Raw genomic sequence first — 27,838 nt, 5'->3', positions numbered from 1 at the left:
TAGGTAACTACGACTACTAAACTGACATGCACTCATACTACCAACCAAAAAAAAAAAGCAAAGCTATTCATGTCATACTTATTTGTATCTTTTAGGTTTATGGCCAAAAATATTGTTAACAGCAATGGTATCCAGCTGATGAAGCAATGCAGTTTAGTATTTATAAGAAAGGACATAAAAAAAGTAAGTACAAGAGCTATACTTATCACTAGCTTCATTTTTAGGTTTGATCTAAGTATGTAGTTTATTCTGATTAAAATTTAATACTAATCCTTTACATATTTAGATACATAAACAGTAACAGTGCTATACTAACAACTAAGTCAAATGACAAATTATTTCAAGTAATTTTGATCTTAATATGGTTCTACAATAATTTCATCATTAGAGTGCTTTACTACATAGGAAAATACATATGTAGAAATGACAAGGAAATGGCTATATGCAAATAGACTTTACATATTTTATTAGAATCAAAAGCAACAGCATCCAAATGGAATTGAACAACATCACCACCTGTTGACAGTCCTGGAAGACAAACTTATGTTGATGCAAGTATATTATAAAACCAACAGACATGTTCATCATTTTAACCAACTTGGTTTCTAAAGCCTTTGTACTTGGATACTTTAAATATATAATCCAATATTTTATTATGTCATTTCTAAAATAAAACAGGAAAACTGAGGAGTATTTTTTCATTTGTACTAACATGCTACTCATACTTTGATAGTGTTAACTAGGTTTTGAACAAAACTGAAATTATGTTTTCTCATATGATGAAATGAGGAGGTAGGTTTGTTTAACAGTAGCCTTTATAATGGAAATAGAACTAATAAAAAAATAAAATATATACAATGTTCCAAAGTTTACATTCTGCACTTTTAGCATTCTATAACACTACCTTCAAACATTCATATATTACTATTCATTTGAAATTTATAGATGTCTTTAATTTTTAATTTAATTTGGTTTTAAAACAAGTGGTTGTATTGTAAAATAATTATCAGACCAACCAAGATAAAAATTACCACAACAGATAATGAAAAGCTAAAATGATAAACTACATTAATAATTATGTACACTTTATGAAATTTGCAAGTTTTAACATGGTTTTGTATTATCTTTTCCTTCTTATCAAAGAATATAAATCATGAGATATTAAAACACTACAATGGTGATAATAATGATAATTAAAAGATGAAAACAATAAAAATATGGCATCTTACAAGCTACAGTAATTTCAAAATGATACACAGAAAAATCTGATTTACATCAACCTTTCCGAAGCATTAAATGCCATTATATACAATGGACAATAGCATCTTTCTCAGCTGTTCTTGGACAAAGAACCAGCTTCACTATATGTGGTAAATCCATGCAATATTAGGCATGGACAAAATGTAATATTTTCTTACAAATACAGGATAATCACACCATACTCTCTGTTATACACTTCTCTCAACTTTACATATTAACGTTTATTGCCAGGAGTAACTACTCAATGCTGAGGCAGCCAGTGGTTATTCCTATCTTCTGCATCTCTTGAAGATCTGACATCATTAGGGATACGATGATAGCGGTAGTGTTGATACGGCACATCACCAGCATCACTAGTCTGACTAGCAACTCTTTGAGGTCCAAACAAAAGACCATTGTAATACATTTCTTCAGCTGGAGGAGAACTTGATACGAAAAAAGATAATATATTTTGATCTTAATTGTTTGGTTAGAATATTCACTAAAATAATCAGTCTTTATAACTGACTAAAAGTTGCAAATTCATATATTTTTAGAAATTGTGCATGTAAGATATATCTACATTATAGTTTGTCACTTTGAATTGTTTATGAAACATTTATTAAAAGAAACCCACTCTACATTTATGATTTCTTAAGTCTAAAATCATTTTAAATATTATTGGGCAACTATCACATACTGTTCTTAGGCATAAGAATAGTTGAGGTTTTCTAGTGTTATTATAAAAAATAAACTATAACAAAATAGTTAATTCTCTTAATGAGCATTCACTCTAGAAACACCACTAAGGTTTAAGTGAAAATTATTGAAATGATGCACAGCGTTTTCTAGACGAGTTCTTAATTTCTAACTTGTCTATACAAGTGCATAAATAAAGATGTACTTTTAAAACATGCTATGACTTAGTTGAACATCCTCACTCAATACATAGAAACACATTAGAAAAAAAAAAGTAGAATGATATACACTATTTCACAGTTGTATCAAGGCTACCATATGCAGTTAATACCAAATACTGTAAAGCTGAGCAGTGAGGAAAATAATGTATTTACTTTTTGTCTTCATTTACATTTCAACAATACAATCTTGATTATCCAATAACAACAATACAAAAGTTTGACTTCTCCGTGTGGTATTACTTTTTCTGGCTCATGTGGTGAGGTAATGTATGAGTTTCTAAAACTATGTCACAATTTACTGTTAAAGAATAAAAATAGCATTATGTTCTACATACACACACATATATATACAGGGTGGCCCAAAAGTAGGTATATAGTTCATAATTGTTAATATATTTAACAGCACTTTCCACATGACATGAAATTATGGGAAAGTTAATCTCATAAGTTAAACCCGTTGCTGTTCACATAATCCTGGAGTCTGCCTGCCACACTTCTGCAAACTTTCTGACACAAGTCTGTCTGTCCATCAAGTTCTGTAAATGTGTCTGTGATGTATCCTTTTATTTCTTCAACATTCAATGATTTCCTACTGTACACTACCCAGAAGGAAAAGTCCATATGCAACTGTATACCTACTTTTGGGTCACTCTGTATATATATACACAGAAGAGTTGAAGATATTTTTATTATAAATTTTCATGATGATAATAAATTTCCAAATTTGTACTATGCAATGGTAGTACAGGAATTGTTACTACTAGTCATTATTGTGTAAAATATAATAAATGTTAACACTGGAAACTGTTGTAAACCAAATTATCAAAATAAAACATATTTGTTAGATACAAAAACTGTTAAAACAAATGTGCTTTTTTAATATAGTAAGTGTTATTACTAAAGTGTGTTGCTAAAGACAGAAGGCCTGTTACCAGTAAGACAACATTAGGCAGAAGACCTATTGATACAGAGCACTGCTTTTAGAAAGAAGACTTGTTAACAATATGTACTTTTATTAAAAAAAACCCATTAATTCTGACACTGAGCAATGTTATTAAATATTATAGACTTGTTAATTGATAAACGTGTTAACACTACATACACTGTCTTTATCTAAAACATTTGTTAACATTATAGACCCAATTATTAAATGTAAGATGTATTAACATAAGCAGCTATTATTATATAAACCTGTAAACACATGATGTTGTTATTCAACAGGCCTGTTAGTACCACAAAATGTTATTAGATAAACCTATTAATACTAGACATTGTTAGAGAGAAAATTTATTAGCACCAAATGTTGTGGTTAGACAGAGGAACTGTAACCAATAAATAAAACTGATAAATTTAAAAACGTTAAAAAATGACAAAAGAAATATGTTAACAACAACTATCTTTCCACTATAAGAACTGCTACACTACACAACATTGTCCAACAAAAGATTTGTGAACATTAAAGAATCCTAGCTATAAGCTACAGAAGCTGTTAGCTCTATAGTTTCTCATAAGATATGGATATGTTAAGTTAATTCTAGATGCTGTTTTAAAGCAGACAGGTTAACATTAGACCATACCACTTAAAGACTTTTAAATGTGGAATGTTAGCATTAGGTATTGTTAACAGTGGATGTTGCTATTAGATAAAAACTGATTTAAAACTAAATACTGTTAGAGAGAGGACCCTTTAATACCAGATATTGCTGTTATTTAAAAGAACAAAACATTATTAATAGATAACAAAGGTTAATAACGATAGAAAATGTTAAAAATAAAACCTCTGAATGCAAGATTACCATTGTCATATGTAGGGATTGAAACAGTTTGTTAGACAGAATATCCATTAGCATTACTTGTTTGTATGCCACTGATATAATACTAGACAAACAAATATAGTCATCTAAGTTTAGTTTAATTATCTAAATTTGTCTATGGCTTAAAGTGATGTTATATAAAGGAACCATTAACATAATACACCATTGTGATATTTAATAACTGTTACATTGAACATACTCTAATTCAAAAATAATTAAATATATAATATGTATATCTTATTTGATGGAACATAATGCCAAATTGAGCAATTTCATTTTCTATTCATTGTAAAAGATATTTATCCTCTGATCAAAGTTTTAATAAAATTTCTATACCAAGAAGATGAATAACATTTTTATCACATTTATAAACATTTCAGGAATTTAAATCGTCGATCTAAGGTAACACAAAAACAATTTATTACAGAGACAATACGTAGTTATTGAAATATAGTTTTGTTATAGAATTTGAAAAAAATTATAATTTATAAATCAAAACCTGAGAAGATACTTAACTTGAAAAATGAAACAGTTTACTACATATTTATATATATATATACACATACACACACGTCAATCTATAGAAACACAGTTATTAGATTAATGTCTTCATTGTTCATATTTCTGTGATAATATTAATACGAGGAGCTATATAAAAGCTATCTTAATCATTCTGTATCAAATTGTTTTGGTATTTCTCATTGTAAAAGGACATTTCCTACACAATCAACAAACTCCTGAAGTTCTATTAACCAACTTATGGTTTTCTACCAGACCAATGAGACTCAAGTTAAGTCTTGTAAATAGGTTTTAAAGATAATCTGATATTTTCATGGCAGATTACCATTTCAAGGAAACTGAAATATGAGGCAAGCATTTTTAGAGCAATTAATTGCACATTTGAGAAAAAATATTTTATTTTTACTTGCAACAACTATTTTTAGGTGTAATTTCTATGAACTCTAGGCATAATACTTTATTAACCTACAGTATGCATTCATAAAACACACTAACCAACAAAAATCATTATTAATCTTAATATCAACTAACAGACAAGTTGTGTTTTTGTTAAATTTTACTCCAATAAAATCTTAGATATCTTTGTACAACTTAGTTGAATTGCTAAATCTAACAAAACTAACATATCTTAGAATTAACACATGAAGAAATGTGACGTACTTAAAAAGCACTTACTCAAAAAGAATCCATACAATATAATAACACAGACAGAAGCCACCAACCAAAATAATTCCTACGATGATGCAAAACAGCAGAAGGATGTGGCCACCCTATGATATTAAAAACAAAAATCTATCTTGTCACTTAACATGCACCTGAAAGAAGTTAAATATACATCAACTAGATTCAACATAAAATTAACAGTGTTGATTTAAAATAAAATATTCATAGCACTCAATGTATAATTATTAATTCAAGTTCAATAAACAGTAATACCCAAAAACTACAATGCTATGTTTTTCTTTGGTTTTTGTACTATACAGAATATTTAACACAGGTAACATTCAAGTTATATTACAGCACACAAATAATTTGATCTGAAAAATATGATTAAATCAACAAGCACTATTTTTAAAGATTAGTGAGCTGACTTTGTTATAACAAGACCTGAACTTACGGTTATCACTAAAGTTTTAAGAATGATTATATTTATGGGTTTATTTCCACATGTAGTAAATAAATACTGTAATATAACTTTCAGTAAACAACTGCATATACATAATTTAAAAACTCATTTTAAAAGGAAAAAATGATAAATCTTGTAGGTGAATTTAAATTCAAGGGCAAATGATCTAAAACTTGAACTGTTTATAGGTTAGCAAGGATGCAATTACTTTCATTATACACATAAACACATACACAGTATTGGACATAATTATGGAGATGGTGAGGAAAAAGAAAACCAAAGGCAAATACTACACAAATGCCACCAAATGACTGTGTAACAAAGAAATGTGCCAATGTAACATGTTTAAGGTATGCCTTACCTGCTGAAGTGAGTCATCCCACAAGTTCTCACAAGAAAGGTAAAAACACACAGCTTTGTTGAGATCCTCTAAATATGAAAAGAGAGAAAATGATCAATTACATACTATAATTATTATGATAGTTCACTTTATCACAGGGTAATTAAAATCACTGAGTTGACTCATAAAGTTTTCATACATAATTAACACTAGTAATACAAATGACTGTTTCACACAGAATTTAAGAAATGAGAAAATTTTCAGTGTTACTCATGTATGCACAGAATATATATATATATATATTAAGAAATTAGTTATGAATTCATAAGATATGCTTTTAGCTTGAGCTCTCATCCAATAAAATGTCATCTTTAGTATCTATGTTATATTATGAATTATAGATTTAAATTTTAAACTTTTTAGGAAAAACAGTAAATTTTAGTTAAACTATAAAAACCAACCTTCAATATCCTGAAAATCTTTCAAGCTCAGAGTTGCTAACAGTCCCACAATGCACTGACGAATTACTGCCTGAAACACAATCAATAACTCTCACTTAAAATTAAATCGCTAGCCTAAGAGGTGTGACATGATTATGGCACCTCTAGTAAAGTTTAAAATTATACAATGCCAAAAAAAAAGTATATGTTTTCAGATCAAAAGTTAAACCTTGACAAAAGGTTAGGCCTTCAGAGTGCTTTTTATTATGTTTAAAATAAAAGAACAAAAGTTCCTATAGAATGATATTTATGCATATATAATATTCCACATCACAAGAGTAATAACTGTAATGTTATTTAGGAATCCTGATATTATTTCTTTGATGCAAGCAACTGTATTAATTACAATGTCATCTTCTGAGTACCAGTATAAACAGAAACAATATTAGTATTAGAGATGTGTCAAAACATAAAAAGTAAAAGCTTTACTGACTTTAGTGCTTAATATTCAGCTATGCAGTTAGGAGAAGAATTCTCTCTTCTTGGCCCATGATTTGGAAGAGATTTTTGTTTGTTTTCAGCTGGATGATATTTTTAATAATTATAGCAAGGGAGAAAAAAAATATCATATTACTTGGAAATACACTTAACTCATACTATAAAATTGAAATGTAATGTACCCCATAGAAGATGTAACCTTACATTTGTGAACTACTAAGTATTTAACACAATGTTTGCCTTTAATGGTAAACTATACTGGTGGTTCCCAACCTGTGGTATGCATACTACCAGGGATTCATGAGAACCTCTGAAAAAACAAAAAAAGATAATAAATAGACCATGTGCCTCAAAATTGGATGGAAGTCTAAATGAGTTACCAATAGCTCCATAAGCCAGCACTCAATTTTCACATGTTGACTCACCCTTCAATTATTTAGTTTAATTTATAATTTATCAATGTAAACTACTCTAAGTTTTTAACAAATCAAAAGGTATGCTATTAGCTTAAAGGTCTGATTTGTGGAGTACATGATATATGAAAAGATTGGGAGCCATTGGACAACTTAATATGTATGCATTGTTGTAGTAGTTTTAATTGTTCAGCAGGTTTTTTTGGATTATCCAGTGAAAATAAGAATGGAAAATCTAGTCTACTTAATGAAAGCATTTTGTTTCTTTGACTATAAGTTCTACAAGTTTGTTTAACTAATATTCCCTGATAAGCCTCAATTTGCAGTACATGCAATTTCACTTAGTTGCTAACTACACTCTTGTATGTTGGTATATCTCTTTACTTCATCAAAACACAAACTCAAAATTCACAGAATTGATCTGACTCACTGGCTGATAGTAACAAACAAAACTGACTGAAAAGCTTCCTAACTCAATAATTAATCATAATCTGCAAGAGACTTAGAAATATATAACCATCTATTCTAGCTTAACTTGTTTGTTATATGGTTCAAAACCTTTCCTAAACTTTCAATAATGTTCTTGTCATTAAGCTACAAACTCATCATGACATCAAACCTCCTTCAGGTAAAATGCCAATACAAATGACTAAATTAAAAACACTGCCTACAGCACAGCCCCATACTGGATTGTGAAGTTCCTTGAACAATCACATTACACAAAGAAAACAATGGTAAATAAAACTTAAACTTGCATAATTAACAATAAAGTAATTTTTGACAATCAACAACATTAATATTCATAAGTATAGGACTTACAATCATTGAATCATTAATTAAATGTGTGGAAGAGAATATAATTCAAATTTTGATCATTTACTGTCCCTAAACCGTTCAATCACCAATTTATTTGTGATTTTCTTATTTTTCACTTGTGATGCAAATGTAAAGATGGGATAACTTTTTATCTTTTGTCATCACTTGACACCTTGTTACTGGGAGAGTTCTCTACATATAGATGGTTGTGGGAATCTGCTGGTGGTTCTATCTTTGGTGATACACATGAAGCTATTTTAATAGGACTCTTCGGTTCTTTAGAATGTTGATGCACCTCTGGTAAAACCTCTTTTTGAAGCTAAACAGTTTGGCATTCCTCACTAACATACAAGGATGATCATAGTAGATAACCTTTGGCTCAGACCACCTGTTCTTCTGAATTTTATAAACCACACCATTGATTTATTTGACTACTTCATAGGGTCCTTTCCCAACATCATCTAACACTGGAGATCATCCTCTCTTTTGCAGCATGGATTGTACAGCCATGATTCATCACCATAAAGAAATCCAGTTTTACTAGAATTTACACCATAGTGAGTTTTCATCTTATCACAACTGATAATACTCTTTCTCAAATAAAATAATGTATGGCATCAATGGTGTTCATTAATCACACTAAATACTCTGTGTAAGACTCTGCAGAGTGATAGTCCTTAGGGCAATGTTGGTGAGTTGCTTGTAGTTTCATGTACTGTGGTTCAATAACTTATGAGTAGAAGTGGAAGATCTTGATCATGTGTTCAGTGATGTTATTCAGCTTTACTGGCCAACTGATTTAGAAGTGTATTGTTGTATTTCTCCTCCATTCCATCAGAAGAAGGATGGAAGGCTGTATTCCTTGTCTTCCTGTTCCTAAGGATTTGACACACCTCTGCAAATAAGACTGATTCAAACCTTTGTTTCTGATCCAATTAAATTCCACAGTCACCTCAAATTTTGAAGTAAGTTGACTGACATATTTCTTCGCTAGAGTTTCTGCTTCCTGGTTAGGAACAGCATATGCTTCTGACCATTTGGTAAAATAGTCCATAACCACCAAAATGTATTTATTCCTACTTCTGCTCTGTTGTAAAGGATCAAGTACATCAACAGAAACTCTCAAATTGAGCTAAAACATAATACTACTGTAGTTGTCCATGTTACTGCTTTTGTGGACGTTTTTGTTCACATCAAAGTTCACACAATTTACATCACTTCTCTATATCAAATGCAGTAGAAATTTTGCCTTATCCTCTCCAGTGTCTTCTTTACATCTAAGTGTCCAATTATTAGAAAGTGTGGGGATGACAGATGCTTCTGATTGGAGTGAATGTGGAGGTACCAACTGAAGTAATTTTTTTTTCAGTTGTACCTTCCCATTTCCAGTAGAGCAAGCTCAAGCCTTCTTTTAAACATAACAAATCCCACTATGCCAAGTATATCTTTGTGCTGTATTGAGCAATTAAACAAATTTTATTTAATTTGAAATGTATTAGCAGAGAAGAGTACCATTTTTAAAAGATATCTGAATTAATATATACAAAAATCAAACTTTTAGAACTTTAAAAAACCTAACTTATAGTTTACAATGTCTTGAAATAACCACTCTTCATAATATATTCGGAAAATTTATAGTTAATAAAAATTTGACTATTTTGAGTTTAAGTTGAAGAAACAACAAGAGTCAAAAGTTTAACTTAGAATTCGAATGAGATGAACAAAAAATAATTCATTTTTGTTTTTTGAACGATTCCACTTCGTGTTAATAGAGGGAGCTATCATCCATAGTTATTCTAACACAAGATGTGTTGCAGATAGAGAGAAAAAAAGAGAGATCGATTTAGCAGATTGTTACGAATGACATGGCATCTTTACAAAAATATGAACAGTTGCGCGTAAATGTTTGGAATATGTATAAGCAGGTTAGTGAAAACGTGCTTACTAGTGAATGGTCTTAAATGGCGGACAAAAGATGACTGTCAACTGGAAAACTTATTTATAAAAACGCCAAGGGACAGTGCAAAAATCAAATCAGTGTCTCAGCATGGCCTGAATTAAATGTAAGAGATACTTTTGCGATTTTTACGCTAAACACAGGAGTATCAAGATTAAGATGTCATTACATCATGAAAACAAGAACTATTTTTAAAGTCAGTTTCGAATGTACTTCTGCTTCTGTTAGGTACTAAATTGTAAACTATTACATGGATTAAATTCAACCATTCTTTGACATCTCGTAGTTAAACGTATCAGTGGGCGCAAAAAATTTCACTAATAAAACATATTTGTGTTATTTGTGGACTTTTTCGACAATGACCCCTCAAGAGCTATCTGCGCTAGCCTTTCTAGGTTTTGAAGCGATAGACTAGAGGGAAGGCAGTTACTCAATACCACCCTCCGCCAACTCGAGAGCTATTGTTATCAAATAATAGGATTTAATTGTCCCTCTTGTCACACCCCCAAAAACGTTTAATTCGTTGCATCGTATTTCAATAGCTGTAAAAAAGATGATTTTATGTTATAAACATCTAAAAAAACAACAAAATATTTCTCTTTTCAATTCTTATTTGCTCTAATTATTGCTTAATGTATGTTTTCAAAACAGGCCGGGGTATGTGTGTGTTTTCCTATAGCAAAGCCACATCAGACTATCTGCTGTGTCCACTGAAAGGACTCAAAACAGGCGAAAGAGCTAACTTACTTCATTCGTGCAATAGTTAAAGAAGCACGTGAAAACAGTCAAACTGTAGCTTATATACTAGTAACAATGCCGTAATGAACAAAAGTATTCGTTTTACTGTCGTTGGCAAGTTGAGTTAAATGCAAACGATCATTGATTTGTAGGTGATTTTCTCTTGCGTCTTTTCGGTATATAGCATGTAGTGTTAACGCCATCTGTCTTCGAGAATAAAAACCAGCAAAGTTGAGTATTGAGTATTAAATTTTTGATAGTATATGTGTATGTATTGGTTTGTATTTTACTAAACTTACTAATTACCTGTTCACTTCTTAAACTATAGGCATGACAAGATTTTTTAAAAGAGTTACTATAAATACTTTTCACTACTGTCAGTAAAGGTTAGTGCACATTTGCAGACGTTAATCATAAACGAATAATGAATAAAAACAAACACGAGTGTGCCCCATTATGTTGTTTTCTCAGAAGTTTCCTATGGACCAAATGAAATGTTTGTGTACATACATATCTATATTAGAAGGCAATTTTTACTTTCAATAAGTTCATAAGAATTAGTTTGAACTGTGAAGTGCACTCGTTCTTCAGACATATGTAAATATATAAATGCATAACAACCCAAAGAAAATAACCGACTGTTTTTGATCTTTGAGAAAAGACGATTCATTGCGGAATGATTTAAAGATGTGGAAGACAACAAGTTAAAGTTATGTAGATTTCACAGCTTTAAAAAACACTAGTACTTAAAGTGTTCATTTTGATATAATACAATAAAATATTCTAAATGTTTTGGTCGAAGTGATTTTACTTGGAGCATGTCATAAAAAAGAAGAGCCGCTTGCTGCTTACCAGAACAAGACATGTTTCAACTGCCGGCCTGAGTAAATGATAAGGAACTCTGTAATAACATCTTATTGGTTGCTCATCCATTAATCTCCAAGTCAAATCTGGGCATTCGTGCACAACGAAGAGGCCCCGCGATGGCAAAATATGGCACATATTGGCTTTAACCAATTTCCATATGCATTAATTTTTCATATATATATATATTGGCTTAGTTGGAAATGGAAGTAGACTGTCACTCGTGTCCCACAAATTGCTTCAGTCACAGTTGTGGCTGTTTCTCGCGTAAAATTACGAATGAAATGTATATTTCTTTAAATAAAATAAAATCTCTTATGAAACACACGCACAAGCATATTTCATCAAATGGAAAATATATACAATCATTGCTTCAACTTTTTTGCTTAAATTTAACGAACTATTTTGGGGGGGGGGGCATGGACTTACAACCGTTACTGGAAACTGATTCCCTAAGGATACGTATATACATGTACAATTACGGATATGTTTTGCGATTCACGAAAAAATTATTCAGTTTTGAAAATTCGCAACATATACTAAGTTACAACCTATATGACCAGACAAAGGGGCGCGAACACAAGGTAACTGAATGGAATTCAATGAAAATCAAAATAAGATCTTCATCACACACAATGATGTTAACGACCAAAAACCTTTATTCCTGAATACACGAGCTGTCGTGTCGACAAATAAACACAGAAACAATTATGTAACACACGCTGTGACACATTCAGCTGATTGATGAAACTGGAAGCAGTACAATTCACATGGGAAAGAGACATTTATCTATCTGAACCACGTGATAAACAAGTCAAAAACCTCCCAAAACGACTATGAAATTAGCAGGCCTGGTGTTGTAAAATACAACCTAAAAATTTTACAACGTATTACAATTAAATAAGCTTTAAACTCCGAATTATATATATATTTTTCACTTAGTAAATATTCTCACGGCTCTACTGTTTTGTAATTAGAATGTCTTCCACCAGTATGACATAAAGTGTCGAATATTTCTAAGTGTGTGATCACGAGAATAACATGTGAATAACTTAACATTAAAACAAATGTTTTGTAATTAGAATGTCTTCCACCAGTATGACATAAAGTGTCGAATATTTCTAAGTGTGTGATCACGAGAATAACATGTGAATAACTTAACATTAAAACAAATGTTTTGTAATTAGAATGTCTTCCACCAGTATGACATAAAGTGTCGAATATTTCTAAGTGTGTGATCACGAGAATAACATGTGAATAACTTAACATTAAAACAAATGTCCGTTTGAAGGTAATCTTATCATCGTTAAATCAGGTTTGAAAATGCTGAATTAAACTTAACTTTGAGGAATGTATCGTTAATGGAAGTATTTTAATACTTGATACCAAGTTATGGGGAATATTCTGTTTTTCGAAACTAAAGACAATGATAACTACTAAAGTTTTTTTGAAATTTTCTCAGTTGATCAAACGTAAGTCTTTTCCAGGTATTTTTCACTCTTTGTGTTCCCGTCTCTGCGGGATGCAGTAGGGCTTATAATGCTAAAAGTTTGGGCTTGATCCCTTCCCGGTGATGGGCGCTCAGCAACAAACAAGCATTTTCTTATTGACTGTAGTGCCTGTGAAGGTTTTGACATTGTCCCCGAAGAATTGTTTTGGCAATAAAGCACACTCATGTGTTATTGAAGCCATAATATTATAATCTAAACACATGAGCTGGAATTAAAACAATGACAGGAAAATAATTTGGCAGAAAATAAGAAATAAAAACAAGACAGAGATTTTCATGGGCGCCTCAGTGGCTCAGCAGTAAACTTGAGAGCTCATAGAACTAAAAATCAAATCTCCATTTCCACGGTCGACAGAGAACAGATAGACCATTGTATGGTTTTGTGCTTAACAATAACATAAATAAACAAAATTTGACGTACTGTAAATCCGAGGATTTAGAACTCGCGTTAAGTTGCTGCAAAAACACGCTCCATACTTTGGGGACGTAAGTACGCTATGTGAGAGACGGCCAAACTCCACTATTCAAACAAGAGTTGGCAGTGAGTGCTGTTGACTAGCTGCTTTCCATCTACTCTATCAATTGAAAACAAGGAAGAGTTATAGGCAGATAGAGAAAGGCTTTGCGTGAAATTCTGAAACAAAGTATTTACATTATTATGACTTCTAATAAGCACGACTACTGATATATGGAAAGATAAGCCACTTTATTTTTTGTAAAATGGGTTTTCAGTTAAGTTTATAATTCTAAAGGGCAATTAAAAAAACACCCGTTGGCGAAATGTAATTCAATCCTATATCTATATATATATAAAGCACAAAAAAAAATCTTTGTGTCTGTCTGTTTGTTCGTTATATAACTACTCCTAGGTCGCTGGTCTAAACAAACTTTGTGGGAGATGATAGTTTGGGACAATGGCCATGTTAATGGGAGGATAACAACCCTCCACCCACATTATTCCTGTTATTGGGCATTTGTTATATTTGAGGTAAGTTAACGTTGACTACATTCATAGATAGCGCCACTTATTTACACACACACACACACACAAAAACACTAAAGTTTCTATAACACAATATACATAAAGTGTAGGGAAGGCACACAAATGTCTTATTTATATCAGAGAATACGTTGGAACTCTCTATGGAGGAATGCAATGAAAAGAAAAGCTGAAGTTTCTACTCCAATAGCCACCATAAGGCTCATATGAAGAGTCGTTTCTTGAGTTATACCCACTTCCTACTTTGACCCGTGACCTTCAATTTTGGCCCTTAAGACACTTTTGCGGCCAATGACCGTCTATTAATTACTCACATGAAACACTGTCGAAAGACATTAAGAGCCATTAATTTGACCGCTATCTCTTCTTACAAAGTTACCCTGACCATCACACAGTATATACCACATGAGGTAATAATGAATACTTTAATAATATGTTTTGTATTATTTACCACAGCATCCACAACAACATATTTTAAAGTTCATAATACGGACAAAGGGCGGATACCTCAGCTTGTATATAATATTCCTCGACTATCATTAGGGCTAGTATTACAGAAACTAGTCGAATGAAATATCTAATACAGATTTTATTTTTCACTGGGCCAGAAAAACATCGTTTTTATATTTTACTCTTAATATGTCTAATACTTATGGATTTCCAGAAATATACGAGTTTAAACAATTTTAATCTTCTAAACAAATAAAGTCTAATTCTTGTGCTATCCAGATATTTAGGATGAAAGTTTTATATTTAAATAAAAAACATCAACAACAGAAGACTGAAAAACAATTCAAACTTTCTTACATTGATTTATAAGCGCAATTGATAACTGTCATGCTCGTTTCATTATTTTCATGCCTCAATATCCGGGATATGTATAGTTAAACTAGACAAAATACAAGGAAAAAAAAACACGTGGAAAGCACGTAATAACTAAAAGTTGGAGAAGACGAATACAAAATTTAAAACCACCAACAACAAAACGTTTGTTTTTTGTGAATTTCGCGAAAACGTAATCGAAGGCTAACTGCAATAGATGTACTTCCACAGGGTTCTCGAAAGTGTTCTGTTTCAACAGTAAATAAAACCAAAATTGACAGTAACAAATATTTTTATTTCCTGATTTTCAAGTTCATATGTCATGCCGTATTGTAGTCTAGAGAGTGCATAATTCTTCTTATGATTCATGACATGCGCACGTTCTACTAACGTCAGGACAGTAAAAATTGCAAAGTTAAGCGTCCCCTGTATGACGTCATTTTGGTGTCTACTGATTGACTGACTGAAAGACAACACACTACTGTATAGTTGTGCGAATGTTTAAAACAAGTGACCCCTCCAAACGGCCTTCGGTTGCAGTGATAGGCAAGAGGAAAGGCAGCTAGTCAACACCACCCACCGCCAACTCTTGGGCTACCCTTTACCAACAAATAGTAGATTTGACCATGACATTATAACGCCCCCATAACTCAAAAAGCGAGCATGTTCGGTGACGAGCTTCGAACCTGTGACCCGCAGATTGCGAGTCGAGTGGACTAGTCAACAACAACTCGGAAAATTTAGACTTCCTTCTATCAAAAGAACAAAATGTGTACACGTAGCATTACATAAGTATTTTCTCACGTTTAGATGATTCGCAAATGAAAACAGTAAAAGGTGTAATTAACTTTAGATTACACTAACTTTTTAGTTCAAAAACTATAAAAAATAATATTAAAAAGCATTAGAACGCGCACATATACATGCACACAATAGAACCATATTAATATTAACACCAGAATCTTATCAACCACTAGTTAAACAGCGCAGAATCCACTATATACATTACATATTCTTACAGAACTTACACGAGGATCACGCGTTTCGGTTTCGTTTGAATGTAATCACCCTTCTTTATTACTTCTTATCTGTTGGGCGTCAAATATTCATACGTATTTATTATTAATTAAATATTTAAGGCTATAAAATCTCTATCTAATTTCCAGATTATTCTGTATAGCAGCGGGCACTGAATAAAGCCAATAAATACATAAAAATATGGCACGTATTCTCGAACAGGGCGTGATTCAACCCACGTTACTCATTTTAAACATTGACACGAGTATATAGGTGATGTCGGCGATCGCTCAATAAACAGTACTGGGGGTTTAAATGTTAAATTCAACACACCTACTTTAAAAAAAACTTAATGTGGAATAGCACAGACTCTTCACCACTTTGAAGTGATCCAAAGAGGCACGTGTGCGTGTGGAGAGGTTTATCGAAACAACGCCTGATTGGTTTACGCAGTAATGAGCTAACACAGAGTTCTATACAGTTGATTGAAGCTGGTATGGAAACACTTTAATAACGCTACAAGGCAAAATCTGTTGTAAACTTCAAAACTAGCAAAAGCTGATTAACGTTATTTCAGGTGCAGTGAGAAACGTTTTCGATATAACAGTAAATAATGAATATGTATATACCCTGTACGTATTAAAAAGTTTTAGGTCAATAATTCCATATATGTCAGGAGAAAAACTTAAACTATAATGTGCATTCAAACTAAAACAAGTCTGTCTTTATACATAAAAAAATATTAAAAAACTAAAGTCTGTGTCTTAATAATATTTAGATAAACTGAACTAAGAGTGTCATGATCTAACTGTATTTAAAAACAAACAAACAGTAACTTAAAATGTGACAGTAATTATCTGAACTGGAATAGCGCTTGGGATGTAATTACCTGTAGTGAAACACTGCTTGTGTTATAACAGTGGTTATCTGTTGTGAAACACATGCTTCTGTTATAACTGGTTATCTGTAGTGAAACATTGCTTCTGTTATAACTGGTTATCTGTAGTAAAACACTGCTTCTGTTATAACAGTGGTTATCTGTAGTGAAACACTGCTTCTGTTATAACTGGTTATCTTTAGTGAAACACTGCTTCTGTTATTACTGGTTATCTTTAGTGAAACACTGCTTCTGTTATAACTGATTATCCGTAGTGAAACACTGCTTCTGTTATAACACTGATTATCTGAAGTTAAACACCAGTTCTGTTATAACACTAATTATCTGTATTGAAACACCGGTTCTGTTATAACTGGTTATCTGTAGTAAAACACTGCCTCTGTTATAACTGGTTATCTGTAGTGAAACACTGCTTCTGTTATAACTGATTATCTGTAGTGAAACACTGCTTCTGTTATAACTGATTATCTGTAGTGAAACACTGCTTCTGTTATAACTGATTATCTGTAGTGAAACACTGCTTCTGTTATAACTGGTTATCTGTAGCGAAACACTGCTTCTGTTATAACTGATTATCTGTAGTAAAACACTGCTTCTGTTATAACTGGTTATCTGTAGTGAAACACTGCTTCTGTTATAACTGGTTATCTTTAGTGAAACACTGCTTCTGTTATAACTGGTTATCTTTAGTGAAACACTGCTTCTGTTATAACTGATTATCTGTAGTGAAACACTGCTTCTGTTATAACACTGATTATCTGAAGTGAAACACTGCTTCTGTTATAACACTGATTATCTGAAGTTAAACACCAGTTCTGTTATAACACTAATTATCTGTATTGAAACACCGGTTCTGTTATAACACTAATTATCTGTATTGAAACACCGGTTCTGTTATAACACTAATTATCTGTATTGAAACACCAGTTCTGTTATAAGAGTGATTATCTGTAGTGAAACACTGCTTCTGTTATAATAGTAATTATATGCAGTGAAACTGTGATTATCTGTAGTAAAATAGTGCTTCTGTTATAACAGTGATTATCTGTAGTGAAATAGTGCTTCTGTTATAAGTGATTATCTGTAGTGAAATAGTGCTTCTGTTATAACAGTGATTATCTGTAGTGAAACACTATGTGTGTGTGTTGTAACAGTGAATATGTAAAGTGAAACAAATATTTGTAACAGTGATCATCTGAAGTTAAATAGTATTTATACTATAGTATCTTTTGAGATGAAACAATCTATTGCGTTTTAATAATACCCTAAAGTGAAATAACTGTGTGGTTATGATATTAATTATCTAAAGTAATTCCATTTTTTGTAGTATCTCAAATATTTAAATATGTCTTACCAAATGTTGCACAATTGTACCTTGGGCATTTGGTACTAGACTTTAAAATGTTTGTTGTTGATATAAAAACTGCCATTATAACAAAGGAGAATTGACTTGAAATTATTTCATTTTAAAATATATTGCAGAAGTTAAAGTTCTCCCAGTTTGTTCTGGAGAATAATTTACAGCACACATGATTGTGTTAATCACCCAAAGCCAGTTTGTTCTGGAGAATAATGTACTGAACACATGATTATGTTAATCACCCAAAGCCAGTTTGTTTTGGAGAATAATTTACAGCACACATGATTATGTTAATCACCCAAAGCCAGTTTGTTCTGGAGAATAATGTACTGAACACATGGTTATGTTACCTAAAGAAAACTTATTTCGATACCTGAAATACCATGAACTTAAATAACACGTAAAGGAAAACCAAATTTGTAATGAAATGTGTAAAACGTTTTTGAACAAATTCTCCAGACTGATACACTGTTTGACTTATGCTGCATTGTATGATTTTTAGACAAGTTTTCTTAACCAACAATTGAAGCAGCAACAAAAAAGGGAATGGATCAGTACAGAATTCCTTGACTGTTAGAATCATGTCTGTGGGGGGGATTTTTATTTGCATGGTAAAACATGCATAATCAAAAATATACACACGTTAAAAACTAAGTACAGTTTGTTTGCTGTTAAGCACAACACTACACAATGGACTATTTGTGCTGTGCCCAACACAAGTATCGAAACCCGATTTTTTAGCTGTATGATCCCTCAGTTTTACCACTGAGCCACTGGGGTGGGGGTATTAGTAACTTGGTTTGTTTTAAATTTTGCACAAAGCTACACGAGGGCTATCTGCACTACCTGCCTCTAATTTACCAGTGAAAAATTAAAGGTAAGGTAGCTGGTCATCACTACCCACCGCCAACTCTTGGGCTACTCTTTTAGCAACGAATAGTGGGATTGACAGTAAAATTATAACACTCCTACAGCAGAAGGGGTGAGCAGGTTTGGTGGGATGGAGATTCGAACCCGCGACCCTCAGATTGCGATTCGAGCGCCATAACTACCTGGTCATGCCAGGCCCGCTATAAGTAGAGGCGCATATAATAGTGATATGTTAAATAACATTTACAAACCTTGACCTGTGAAAACATATTGAAAATAAGAAGAAATAATTCTATATTCGAATTCAATTAAAAACTAATAAACGGTTAATAAAAATGAGCAGAAATGAAAACCAGTTCCCTAATTTAATTTTTCATGGAAGTTATATATAAAATTAAATAATTTTTCTATGTACAAGATTTTTCACTTTTTTCCATAATTTTTCTCAAGAGTATAAGTTATTTTTAAGTTTGTTCGGGCAAAGATTGCGTAGTTATCAACGTCAAATGAATGTTCTATTACATAATTAAAGTTAAGAACACCTTCATCACTCAGCAACTGTTGCTAAGCCTGGTAAAATATATTTGAAACTTCAAAACGTACAAATACGTTAGACAACAACAACAACAAATAGAGTACACATGCATATACTCTCAGTGGCTGCAATAAAAAAATCTGCATTTCACGGTGTTAATATCATTGTTTCAGTTTACAATCAATGCATTACAAATATTGACAAATCAGCTATGTTCTGCTTTTACGAAAATGAGTATTTTCCAACATTAATTTAATTCTGATTAAACTATCTAAGTTTTCATGTTTTGGCTAATTTTCGCAAGCTGGTAAAACTTCAAACTACTGAATAAATTTGATAATTACTTTCATATAGTATGAATTAGAAGTTCATCTTTTTTACGGAGGTGCATATATAAAAGCCTTAGAGAAATAAAAATATGCCATTAATTTACTTTTTTATCTTGAACGTCACAAGTAGGCGTAAAAAATTCAGCCCGTAATTAAAGTGTAGCGCAACTGTGGGAGACGAATTAATTTATATCGAATACACATGGATGGAGGTAAGGAAATCATTACTTCACTCAGAAAGTGCTGACATCTAGTGGTATAAACGGTAACATCGGCTTATTTTTCTACAAAGCAGTAAAATTTCTTGAGGCAACAAATTATCGGTAATTTCACGTTAGTCCACGGGCGTAGAGGTCACATATCCAGATGTCGTCAGTCTACTTTGATATTTTCCAGGCGGATGCAAAAAAATGACTGTGCAAACATACCATCAGATTCCCTAAATTTTTATAATAAATTTAGCGTGAGAAGCAGTCTGACGTTTAATTTCTTTTACAGCACTAGTTACGTTTCAGCGAACGTATGAGTGATGACATCCTAGTTGGGAATTAAGGGGAAGGGGGGGAAGCGCAACCGGAGACAGGGCCTAGAAAAATCTTATGAATAGTTAGAGAAAACTTTCAGTGGTGCTTTTCATCAACGACACATAGGCGACGTGATATACTCATCAACAAAATTGATCACCACGTCTCAGGGCTAGAAAATAAGCTCTTGGACCAATCATTTTTCAGTACGTCAGTTAAGGCTGAAGAATGTGAAATAACTTGAACACTACACAAACAGTTACACACATATATATTTCCAGAAGAAACAAATTTGAGATAGCCATGTTCCGGTTGAGCTAATTTCTAGTACCTTTCCTTCACTTTGAAAAACACGCATAAGATATATATATACATTTAAAAAAAATTGTCAAAGCTTTCGGCATTACAAGCATAAATCTTTTCGTTATATATATATATATTGTAGCGACGTTCTTGCCATATGTTCAATCTAATAATAAAGGCTTGTACCGGATGAAAAACAAATGACTAATATTTTGAAACGGATAGCTTCACTCACAAAATAGGCCTTACCAATTTGTCATTAGGTAATCAAATTTCAAGAGAGTACGTATGTATGTAAAAAAAAGACAACGTTTCTGCAGAGCGCAATAGATAAGAAGACAGTGTTGAATTACAACATTGCTGAAATAAACACGTATTCGGCAGATGTGGATACCATCAAATACTTAATAAGATTTAAATAACAGTATATAAAAATTAGCAATTAGAAAAACAATAATTAAAAGTGTCTTGTGAAATCACAACTATTTATCGCTAACATTCCAGTTCATTACTTAAAAACCTCAGAAATATTGAACTTAAAACAAAAATTAATTTAAGCACTTCAGTAATTAAAAATAAGCAGTCATGGGTACAAAGTAGCATATACAGTTTCTATTGAAGGTTATAAACTGAATGATTAAATATATACAAACCGATTCTAGATAAACTGTCAGTATTAACACATTTTACTACTTTCTCCCGATATCTTCATATCAACTGTTTATCCGTTGATCCACCTGTCCTTCTAAAAACATTTTGAATATACTGTTGTTGTTTGTTATTAAACACAAAGCTATACAATGGGGCTATCTGGGCTCTGCTTACCACGGGTATAGAAACCCGGTTTCTTGCAGTATAAGTCCGCAGATATACCACTGCGCCACTGGGGGGCGAATATACTGTTAGTAATAAACATTATGAAAAGCTGTGGTTTTAACGTTTATTAACTAGATGGCGCTTATGCATCGTTAACAGAATAATATAATTTTTAAAGAGTTATATAAACATTGGTGTAAATTCCTAAACATTTTAGGACAGAGTCCGACTCACTTCAACGTACAATACGAACTTAACCAAATACAAGAGCGTCTACTGAAAATAAATTTAAAGGGAGGGAATTACAAACTCACCATGTAAGACAGAAACAAGTGGGGTTTTTAAGGGCTACTTCTTTATTTCTGCATACTTATAACGTTTTACTTTGATTTCATTAATTTATTATCATTTTTTTAATATTTCCAAGTGCAAAAATCTACAAATTTACTCGTACAATTAAATTAATTCTACCTAGTTAGATCTTCAAAGTTTCGAAAAAGTGAATATTTTTATTTAGTGACAGTTCTTTTAAGGCTGATATATCACCAGGGTTTAGGATGTCCCTTAGTATTAAAATTATATAATGTAGAAATACAAAGGATTCTGACTTTCGTAATAATATAACATAGGATTGATCAAGATTTCATTTATCGTACATAGGAAGGTCTTTCAGGTTTCTCTATAGCAATAAGAAAGGTACAGAGAATTGACAAAATCCAGTAACTATTTCATTATGAAAACAAAACAAAAACTTGCTCATTCTACATTATATAATTCTTATAATAAAAGACATTCTAGCCCCTAAACCTCGAAGAAGTCTCAGCTTCAAAAATGTATTACAATTTGAGTGTTTCTTACGTTTAATTAAAATATCAGCTTTTTTTTTTCTGTAATCCAAATGTAAAAAATCTTATTGTGAATACATGTTACAAAAACATTCAAGTCACAAGAAAACATTTTCAAAGTGACCAAGTAAGAGTTTTACGTTAAACTGCTAAACTGTCATAGTTTATACTCAATTAGCGCACATCGTTTTTGGAATGTCTACGTACCATAATTTATACCCATAAAGGAACGAAAGTTAAATACAATAGCTGCTATTAATCAAATCTACCCAGGGACAAAAGTATGCTCTATAAATAAGGTTAGGAAAAACTGCTAACATTTTTTCAAAGCTGAGTCTGTAACTTGTATTCACTATTAAGACTATAGAGTCAATTTACCAATATATGGCGTACAACAGCAGTATGTACAATATCTACTAATAGCAAATACACGAGAAATTAAGATTTAGGAACCGTCATAAGTGTCTATTGTAGCAGTCTTTTGTCGGTTTCCTTGATGAACCGTCCTGTGAAAGGTCGGCAGGAAGTTTGATGGAACTTAAATAATTTATGTAAAAATAAGATGTGACAGAACAATCAAACAACATTATAATAATAATTTGTGATAAAAAATCTATACATAATAATCAACAAGATAAATAGATGGAAAAATGAATTATTGATCAACAGACACTTTCTTTATTCAGGCTTGGGCTTGTTCAAACACGCGTTAATAAAACCACACGGCAGTATCTAAAGACTTGGATATCATTCTTAAAGCTAATAAGCTAAAAAAAGAAGCCTGTCTCGAAAAGCAACTTTGAAGTAAATACGGTAGATTAACCATATCTTAGGTTAGCATAGTTATTCATAAAAGAAAATAACATTTCGGCATGAAACTGACAGCCAAAGATGAAGCGGCCTAATTGCCTAAAGCAGAAATATATGACGATAGAAGCGGTCAATTTCCTGTTTGTTCCTTCTCATCTACTAACTCGACCAGAAATATTGATGGGATGTCTTTAGTAAAGCATGGTTCATTATATAAGCTATCATTCGGGGAAAGATTCTCAGTCTTCGTAAACTTCCTCAAGTTGTCATCGGGTGAGACATTTTATCCCATAAAACTACCAGCAACTTATAAACATAGCATGCCATAAAAAAATTAAATTGCACGGGAGTGTTAAACTTGTAAGGCACGTGCTCTTCTTTCGTATTATAATAACAAAAAAATCATGATTTTACCTATAAAGCTTCGTTACTACACGAACCACCGTCCCTCTTTTTTTTTAATGCAAAACAGTGAGTTAGTATGACACACACATATATCGGGGATTAATTTTGGGCAAGAAAGTAACTAAATAAAATCCAGTCCAAGTACTTAATACTTCCAATTTTTCACTGTAAACATACCATATACGTTTCGTTGTTATTTAAATATTACCAACGTTAGTGTTGGTTTGGTGGAACCCTAATACAGAATTTAATTCTGACACATCTCTACTACTTAATCTTGCATGTTTAAAATACTTTTTTTTTTATAAATTATCCACCAGGAAAGGTTACATCAATGAGAAACCTTTGTGTTAAATACATTCTTAATATTCCAATCATTATAAAACCAACCATGTTCAATAAAAATGTACCCCCTGTTGCTAAAATTTTGATAAATATGCCATAATTAGAATCAACTAATGAAATTCAGGAATCATAACTTAAAACTGGAAATAAATCCTTCCTCTGTCCGGATGTATCACCCTGTTTTTATCTCCGGATTATGCTCATTAACGGTAAAACTTACTAATGCAGACTTTGTGAGTTTGATAAAGTTAAATAATAAATATTCTTCGGGTTAAAGGGATATATTTTATTTCTTTATCGATTCATAACTTTAAATCCTACTTAAAATTTCTTCTCCGCGGTTCAGAATATTAATATGTTAGCCTTTGATAAGATACTTAAAAAAGAACTCAAAACCAATTATTGTGTTATTTATACAACTCTCAAACAAATGTGAAAAACATATACTTAATGTTAGTAGCCCTATTAAGTTTTCCATTTTCATCTGCAACTTTCAGCATATCATACATAACACACTTTAGACAATGTAGTGTTAATGTGTTTTTAGCGGCATTAAATATTGCACATACGAGGGAGGCCCGGCATGGCCAGGTGGTTAGGGCGCTCGACTCGTAATCTGAGGGTCGCGGGTTGGAATCACCTTCACACCAAACATGTTCAACCTTTCAGCCGTGGGGGCGTTATAAAGTGACGGTCAATCCAACTATTCGTTGGTAAAAGAGTAGCCCTAGAGTTGGCGATGGGTGGTGATGACTAGCTGCCTTCCCTGTTGCCTTACACTGCTAAATTCACAACAGTCTAAAGGCGCAAACAAACATACGAGGAAAGTTCTAGAGAAACGTGTTTTTCTGTAATCTAACCAAATCGTACAAAATATGGTAGACTACTTAACAGAATTTGAATAAAAACATACGTTTTAACCAAGTCTGTTCAAAAAATATTCCGATTAGTTTTGTAATATTTGTGTCATTACGTTGATGATTGGAGCAATTTTGTGATATAAAAATGGTATAAACGACCCTACATTTTAGATTAGCAAATTAGTAATTTCACCCAAATTTTTGGTCAGTTCTTTACATTAAGAGCTGTAATATGATACAGTATGTGGACCCTAACAGTTATGAGCGATAGTTTGATGATTAGATAGTGCACGATAAAACTAAAAGTTGGGATCCTGTGTTTTGTACAAAATACGACTAGAGCAAGTGTTTCTCTCCCACCCGACCCCTATATTAAGCAGTGTGGGTTACTGTGGTCGTTATACCAACCAATCATTGCCTGTTATAATTTTAGACGCTTGTTATAATTCAAAACTCTTATGATTAATGCAAACTGTGCGGACGGAATCAAGTTTTGTTGTTATATTGTTAACAAATGCTTAATACGTTATAAACGGCATAAACTGGAGAAACGTACCTTCTATAACATATATACTAAAAAAAATATTACAGCCAACTTGTTTTAAATATCCTTGTCGAAAGGTGAAATACTGTTTGAAGTATTAAATACAAATCTATTTACGATCTTTTCTGTTTCATGCACCGCATTCAAATAGAAAGAAATATATATTCTTGAATGTAGTTTTTAATGCTGATTTCAGAAATATAAATTAAAATTTAGAAAAATGAAAAAAAATTATTTTGCTTACGAAACAAAGGAGGTACTTTTAGCATTACATATGCATTTAAAATAATTGCAAAACATCAAGAAAATACAAAGTATTTAGTGTCAATGTAACAAATTAAATGTGAAAATGCAGAAATATTCTTAAATATTTGCTTGAAGAGATCATTTTCATGCCTACGACGCCAAACGAACTCTCAGAGATACGTGTCAATAATGTTAAGATTGGTTCCGCAATGTCGCGTATTACGTCTCTTAACCACATTCCAAGTAATAATGGCTGGAGTGGGTTCCTCGTCATCGAATTTCACATTCCAAGTAATTTAAATTTGCTGCAGATTTCAGGAATATAAATTACAATTTGGAGAACTGATTTTAATGGGAAAATATATTCATTTTTTAAATAATTTTTAAACTAAATTTATTTGTTATTTAAATAAACGTAATTATTTACTAATTAGTCTAACTTGATCTAACCTCACATAAACTGACAAAATAAAAAATATTAGCAAAATAAAATATCATAAATATTTCTTTAATTTCTCCAAATTTTAATTTATATTTCTGAAATCAGCATTAAAAACTACATTCAAGAATATATATTCCTTTCTATTTGAATGCGGTGCATGAAACAGAAAAGATCATTTATTTATTTTCATGTTCTAACCTACAACCTTTATGTTTTAAATTACCTTTAGAATTAATACATCGAAACTTCCTTAACAAAATTTACAAATTTTACATCACATTGTCTTTCATTAATACTACTATATTTAATGTATATCAGGATTCATGTATGGGCCGGATTTTTTACAGTAGTTGGCGATACATTTCAACAATAAACAAACATTTTATTTTAAAATAATATATTAAAACAAGTCAAACTATATACAAATATTCGTTACACCGTTGTATCCAGAGCTTTAAGTAACTGTTTCTTTTTTTTTTCAAAGTCTACACAAGCTGGTTCAGTTACTTTTGAACACAACTTGACAAGACGAATTAATATTTTCTACTCTATTATTACAATACTGTATGTGATAATTTTACTTTAAAATCACCACTATAACTGTTGGTTACCACAGTTGCATTGAGAGCTTTAAACAATTGTATCTTTTTTCGTCAAAGTCCACACAGGCTGATTCAGTTACTTTTGAACACAACTTGACAAGACGAATTATTCCTCTCTACTCTGTTATTACAATACTGTATGTGATAATTTTACTTTAAAATCACCACTATAACTGTTGGTTACCACAGTTGCATTGAGAGCTTTAAGCAATTGTATCTTTTTTCGTCAAAGTCCACACAGGCTGATTCAGTTACTTTTGAACACAATTTGACAAAACGAATTATTCCCCTCAACTCTGTTATTACAATACTGTATGTGATAATTTTACTTTAAAATCACCACTATAACTGTTGGTTACCACAGTTGCATTGAGAGCTTTAAATAATTGTATCTTTTTTCGTCAAAGTCCACACAGGCTGATTCAGTTACTTTTGAACACAATTTGACAAGACGAATTATTCCTCTCTACTCTGTTATTACAATACAGATCTAGCTTTTGAACTAAATTTTCCACGCGTATTTATACACCAACAGAGGTCTAGAACGTTCCATAAACTAATATATATTATGATGTAATAATACTCAATTAAAACAAAAATAAAAAGTTAGAAAGTTCTAGTAACATGATATAATAATACAACAATCATCAATTCATAACTACTGAACTACACAACGTATGATTCGCTAACAGTTACATAAACAAACCTGCGATAAACTATCGCTACTAAAAATAATTACATTTAAAACTCGTGCTGTATAAACTATCTAAATCATAACACTCACATTACACTTAAATTGAAGCCGTAGTGGATATCTAACAATGTACTTACAGGAAAGTGATGACGATCGGATATTAATCGTTGTCAGGATTAGTAGCTGATACGATCACCCAAGTGTAATTATTAATTTTCAACGTACAGTTGCTAAATATAACGATAATTAAACAAATTAAACATTAAACAGTAATCATGGGGAGAAACTATGTCCGTATTACTGATTTTACTTTTTTTTTCGTTGTGTTTTCTTACTGTAGTTTCTCCTCATGATTACTGTTTAATGTTTAATTTGTT

General features: G+C 31.7%; 1 protein-coding gene across 1 annotated transcript in view; it reads right to left on the bottom strand.

Moving 5' to 3' along the window:
* Nucleotides 1–1,187: 1,187 nt before the first annotated feature.
* Nucleotides 1,188–27,838, bottom strand: part of LOC106478344 — a 56,313-nt gene continuing 29,662 nt past the window's right edge. The window contains exons 5-8 of the mRNA XM_022381941.1: nt 6,420–6,489; nt 5,980–6,047; nt 5,168–5,262; nt 1,188–1,685 (exon numbers count right to left, since the gene is read on the bottom strand). Coding sequence (XP_022237649.1) covers nt 1,502–1,685; nt 5,168–5,262; nt 5,980–6,047; nt 6,420–6,489 — 417 coding nt within the window. The 3' untranslated portion in view covers nt 1,188–1,501. The remainder of the gene's footprint in view (nt 1,686–5,167; nt 5,263–5,979; nt 6,048–6,419; nt 6,490–27,838) is intronic.

This window comes from Limulus polyphemus, unplaced genomic scaffold (genome assembly GCF_000517525.1).
Source record: "Limulus polyphemus unplaced genomic scaffold, Limulus_polyphemus-2.1.2 Scaffold201, whole genome shotgun sequence".
NCBI lineage: Eukaryota > Metazoa > Arthropoda > Merostomata > Xiphosura > Limulidae > Limulus > Limulus polyphemus.
Note: the sequence above shows the minus strand (reverse complement) of the source record. Positions and strands in the feature narration are given on the sequence as shown.